The 6,000-nt window shown below is 38.1% G+C and overlaps 1 protein-coding gene across 2 annotated transcripts in view; it reads left to right on the top strand.

Annotated features, from left to right (window-relative positions):
• Positions 1 to 3,368: 3,368 nt before the first annotated feature.
• The window catches only part of FHIT (fragile histidine triad diadenosine triphosphatase), a gene marked incomplete at both ends in the record, with an annotated part of 875,313 nt that continues 872,681 nt past the window's right edge, over positions 3,369 to 6,000 (top strand). For both annotated transcript variants that reach the window (XM_080715816.1, XM_080715815.1), the window contains one exon: positions 3,369 to 3,471. In XM_080715816.1, the coding sequence (XP_080571942.1) occupies positions 3,369 to 3,471 (103 nt within the window). The remainder of the gene's footprint in view (positions 3,472 to 6,000) is intronic.

The raw sequence follows: 6,000 nt of genomic DNA, 5'->3' as shown, positions 1-6,000 counted from the left end.
ACCCATGTGCTGGCAAGGATGTAGGAAAATAGAAATCCTTAATCATTTGCTGCTGGGAATGCAACCTGGTCCATGTATTGTAGAAAGCCAACATATGCATATGACCTGAGACCTCATCATATAGGTATCCAAGGAAACACTAGAGGATGGTAGTCCCTGTGTTATTTGTGGTGAAAGATCATAGTAAAGCTGACTCAGGAGCACTCAACTGGTGGATGGGGAATTCTGTAGGGGAATACAGGGAGAAGCAACTCAATGAGTCTTGAGAGAAAATAGAAGACATTTAAAACACATAATTTATATGAAAATTTAAAAACCATGTATAAAAGCCATCTATCCTTTGACATGTAAAATACATGCAAACAAAGAGGATTCTATAAGAAAAATGAGACCAAGAGAAGAGATTGTCACTGACTCATGCTAATAGTAGCTCATCAAATAGAGCCTATGTGCAAGTCAAGTCTGAACAAATAGCTTTAAAGAGAAACAAACTCCAGGGACATTATTTCTTTTAGCATTGTTACATACAGGTGCTTGGACAACATCACCAGCTGTGGATTTCTCTGTGTATTGCCTCTGTTTGCCTCAGAGTTGGTTCTAGTAAGCTTTTGGGGAAATCTGTAGTTGTTTGAATTTCATATTTTTGTGTGTGTGTGGTACTGGGGGTGGAACTCAGGGGCTTTTCTACCTCCGGGCTATACTCCCAGACCTATTTTATACTTTATTTGGAAACAGGGTCTCACTAAGTTGCTGAGAGCCTCACTAAGTAGCTGAGGCTGGCTTTGTACCCGTGCGGTCCTCCCGTCTCAGCCTCCCAAGTGCTCTCTGCTTGAAGGGCCCTTTCTAGTAGCAGCAACCATCAGGAGGATATCATTGCCTTTGATGAGTTCAGTTTGTGTCTTATGTCCACACCTGAGCCAGGGGTGCTAGGGGTCTAAGAGTACTCCAGAGAGTCTCATCCATAAAATATGGTGGAGTCTTATCCAAAGAAAAATCAAAATAGTTTGACTGGAATTGTAGAAAGCATATGCTAGAGAGGCAAAGAACCATGAGGAATTAGAGTGGCTTGGAATGGTTGACAATTTGTCATATTTATTTTAGCAAAACTGGAGGAAAGAGAAAATAGTTAACCCCGAACATCCAAAGCACTGCCACTTGCTTGACACATGATTCATGTGGCTCCAAGGAATAAATGCACACTAAAAAGATGACTTGGTATAAGAAACAACTATGATATTGGTGGAGCCGACCACCTTAGGAGGAACAGAGAGTGAACTTCCCATCACTGGGCATATTCAATCATGTGCCAGCCTGAGAGCACTCTAGGTGTTCTCTGGGTAGGATGTAAGACCCGGGAGGATAGTTGGGTTTGACTGGTGGTTCTGAGCCACCTGATCAGCCTATTAAAGCACAGATTGCTGAGCCTTCTTCCAGAGTCTCTCATGCAGTAGGTCTATCGTGGGGCCCGAGACTTCATATTTCTAGAAAGTTTCCAGGTGACTCTGATGTTATTATCAAATGACCATTCCTTGAGAACCATTAGATTAGATGATTTTTTTACATCCTTACCGATTCTTCATTCTTATGATATTTGTTTTATTTGGCCCCAAAAGATAAATCCACAATAATGAGGTGATTGTAAGTATTCTAAAAACTAGTATCTGTATCATAGAGACAAAGTTTCTCATTTTAATTCTTGTTATCCTTTTATTGGTGCATTGTAACTGTACATCATAATGAGATGTAGAGTGATAGAAATATACCTGCCCACCACACTTAGCATGTTTCTCATCCTGGTTATTTAGCACCTAAATTGTGTCATATTCTGGCTGTGTGGGTGTATCTGTAGGAGATGGCTTTTGCAGAGCTCTCTGTCTTCTGTGTCACTCTGAACATTTGACTCATTAAATGATTGGTTTGCTTTATAAAATAGCCAACTATTAGCTGGGTGTGATGGCACACATTGTAATCCCAGTACTCGAAAAATTGAGAAAGGAAAATTATAGGTCAGAAGCCAGCCTCAGCAACTTAGCAAGACCCTTAGCAATTTAGTGTTACCCAGTTTCCAAATAAAAAATAAAATAGGGTCAGGGGTGTCCCTTAGAGGTAGAATGACCCTGGGTTCAAACCCTAGTACCAAACAACAAAGAAAAGCATAGCCGACCATTTTCTGATTTCAGCCTTTTTTGTACTCCTATCTCTGTTTTTCTGTCTGTAGTTTGGTGTATGTTCATCATTTTTGTAGTGAGTTGTAAAAAAAAAGGAAAAAGAAAAAAGAAAGAAAGGTTGTGTGTCCCATGGAAAGTAACATTGTCATGTATGGGTATCATCTAGTAAAAAAATCATTCCTTGGTCCTAGAGGGGTCTGGCTTAACAAAGTTGTCAATTTCTAACTCTTTATTCAACCTCCTCTGTGGGTGGGGTTTTCTTTTAAAAAGGGGGAGGACATGAAATAATTCATGCACCTTGTTCCGTCCATGCTCCATGTCAACCTGGAGTAATTCTTTTCTCAGCGTCTCTCTTGTTCCTTTCTTCTCTTCAATTTTTGGAAAATTTACTAGACTAGTTCTCTAGGAGTGCTTCTATGTTTTTGTAATTGTAGGCAAGGTCAGACAGTGTTTTTACTTTTTCTAAATTGCTGTTATATAAACAAAGATAAAACCATTTGAGAGATGCATTTAAAAATTAGAAGATTTCTTGTCAATCCTTAACAAAGAAAATTTTCAGCTTAGCAGATATGACAAAATGTATGGATGAAGATAAGTTCTTGACGCATAGGACTTTGTGGATTTGAGGGCACAGCCTGCAGTACAGAAAAAATAAGAGTGAAAAGCTGTTTGGTCTTCCATGTGCAGGTTTTTGCTTGAAAACACTCCCTGGAATCAAGGCAGCACTCTAAGGACAGTGGAATATTTTAGGATTTACCTAGAATTCAACTAGGTGGGCATTAAATAAAGCACAGTTTTAAATGGCATCCTCCTTAAAACTCAGAATCTTTGGTAGGGGAGTTTACTTTCTTCATTGTGGTCCATGAGCTGGGAATGGTGGTGCATGCCTGTTATCCCAGTACTTGGGAGGCTGAGACAAGAGGATCACAGGTTTGTGGCCAGCCTCAACAATTTACTAAGACTCTCAGCAACTTAAACCCAGTTAAAAAAAAAAAAGCAAAAACCCACAAAAGGTGTGGGGTTGTAGCTTGGAGGTAGAAGGTCCCATGTTCATCCCCAACAAGACACACACACACACACACACACACACACACACACACACACACACGTACATACGTATACATACATTAATTTTCTTATTTGACTTTTATAAATGTCTCTGTTCTAAATTGTCTTTTTTTAGACTCCAAGTGTGAAGCAATGTCATTCCGGTTCGGCCAGCATGTCATCAGACCCTCTGTGGTGTTTCTCAAAACAGAGCTCTCCTTCGCTCTTGTGAACAGGAAGCCGGTGGTCCCAGGACGTATCCTTTTCTTCTAAGATATGCAAAATAAAGAACCTGTGAACCTAAGCAACTACAGGGATGCAAGATTGGGCTTCAGTGGCTGTCTGAGGAAGGTAAGCAAGGGACTCACTTCCCTCCCTCTTTGGAGAGCCCAGGTAAGATGTTACATTTATTTCGAATCCAGTTGGTGGCACCAGTAATATGCTTGATCAATGTTGCAGAACTTCTGAAGAGAGTTGCTTAGCAACTGTGGCTTTGGAGGTGAATTTCTGCTTGACCTTTTCACGATCGTAGCTGGGTAAATAAATAGGTGTTTCTAAAATTGGCCCAATGAATATCATGCCTGCTTTGTATTCAATTTAATCCATTGTGGATTTTAATGGTAGGTTCGAAATTGAATTGCAACTTTGTGATGTAGAATTAAGGTTTTACATGAGAACCTAGTTCTTTGTTTCATTACCTTTTAAAGATCATTTATGAGTTTTAATTATATCCATTCATGTAAATGTACTTATGAAAATTGTTTTCTCTGTTGAGTTCTGAAATGACACTTTCTCTTGGGCAAAGGCCTGGCTTCTAGACCACTGTCATTGGTGGTAGAGTTGTTTTATTTTCCTTGAAAGGGCTTTCCTCCTGAGAACTTTGCTTGCAGTTGCAGTTTCAGAAATTGGTGACATGCTCAGGGATTATTTTTATACTGTTGAAAGTATCACTTGTGGTTGTATAACATATGAATGTTGCACTGACCAAATTGTTTTTCTTTCCTTTCTAATTTCACTTACTATGCAGCGGCAAATAAGAATCACAGTTTATATTTTAAGATAACAACTATTTTCCACACTGAGACATGATGTGGTTTTGAAATGAATTTCTTATTAATTCTGAATACACAGATATGCCAAGATGTTTTTCAGAATAAGTTATTATTTTTCAGTGAAAAATATTCAAAGTACTTAGTTTTATGAATAGCTAAACTTCCTTCCTAGCCATGTAATATTATATGGTGGAAAAAATATACAAGTAAGAAAAACAGGCAGCCAAAGAAAAATGTGATTATGTGATAGAATCCCAAATCCCCCAAATCCAAATTTTAGCTATTTAAATTTTGTTGATTTTGCAAAAATATAATGAGTGGGCCAATAAACCAATAAATGATGCTAAGTAAAGTCTTTATAGCATTTAAAACTCTTAATTTTTTAAAATATAAAATTGAAGCATATGGTCAGCATTTGAAAGCTCTGTTCTTCTGTTTGTTGAAGTAAAGGGGGAAAAAATCACGCTGGAATGATTTAGAAAGACTCCATAAAACAGAAAACTTTTTAAAGTTATGTATCAATTTCATATTGATCTCTTATAAGAGAATTTAACGTTCTTGGAATAAAATGCTTTTTATTTCTTCATTTGATTTTGCTGTGAGTTTGTAGTATTCTCCCACTCTGCCTGGGGTGATTTTTTTAAGCAAAATATCTATAGATTCAGATGTCAAGAGGATATAGTTTAAATGTCATTTCTTTCTATGTGCCAGCTTTAAGTGACTTTTAATGAAGACCTAAGGGAACCTGGAATGAAAATGTGAACTTAGATAACCAAACCTTAATGCCTTGGACTAAGAAACCGTGAGGTCATAGAGATGTACCGCTTTGTTAATGGCTAATAATGGAATGAACTTTGCTTTATGATTTCCTTTTTTACTCATCTCTTGATAGTAACTTGAATTTTCATGGTGTTTTTAACCAACTCTGAAAGTGTGATGTTTAAGTCTTGGAGTCAGTTAGTGAGTGATAACTAATGTTTTTCCAGTGGGCATTGGTGTAGCCATCTGGAAATGAATCCTCATCAGTTTCGTATCTTTGAATAAATGCCAAGGACATGGGGAACGTTTTATTAAATTAACAAAAGTCGCCGGGCATGGTGGCACACAACTGTAATTCCAGCACTTGGGAGGCTGAGACAGAAGGATCAAATGTTCAAGGCCAGCCTCCATAACTTAGGGAGACCCTGTTTCAAAATAAAAATAAGGCCGGGTACTTATTACAAATAATCCTTGTACTTGAGAGTTTGAGATAGGATTGCAGGTTCGTGACCAGTCTCAGCATTTAGCAAGATCATTTTAACATAAAAAATAAAATAGAGCTGGGAGTGTGGCTTGGAGGTAGAATGCCCCTGGCTTCCATTCCCAGTACCAAAAAAGAAAACAAAATTAAAAGTAAAAAGAGTTGGAGGTATAGCTCAGAGGTAGACTGCCCATGGGTTCAATCCCCAGTACCAGACAAACGAACAAACCCATAAATAAATAAGAAGTAATGAACCTGAGTTCATTTGGAATGCAACCAGAAGGTCTGGATGCTGTCTGTGTGAGGATGAGACCTCTGGGAGCCAGAACACTGTTGTAATCAATATACTCGAAGTCCATTTCACATCCACAGTGTCCAAGGTGGTCTCAGGGCCAGAAAATAATGTATTTTGACAATTTCTTATATGATGATTTTGTAACTTTGTTTTCTTGGTTACAACTGTGAGGAACATCATAATAAGAAGCTCCTTTGC

The sequence above is a fragment of the Muscardinus avellanarius genome, assembly GCF_963383645.1.
Source record: "Muscardinus avellanarius genome assembly, chromosome: 18".
Classification (NCBI taxonomy): domain Eukaryota; kingdom Metazoa; phylum Chordata; class Mammalia; order Rodentia; family Gliridae; genus Muscardinus; species Muscardinus avellanarius.
Note: the sequence above shows the minus strand (reverse complement) of the source record. Positions and strands in the feature narration are given on the sequence as shown.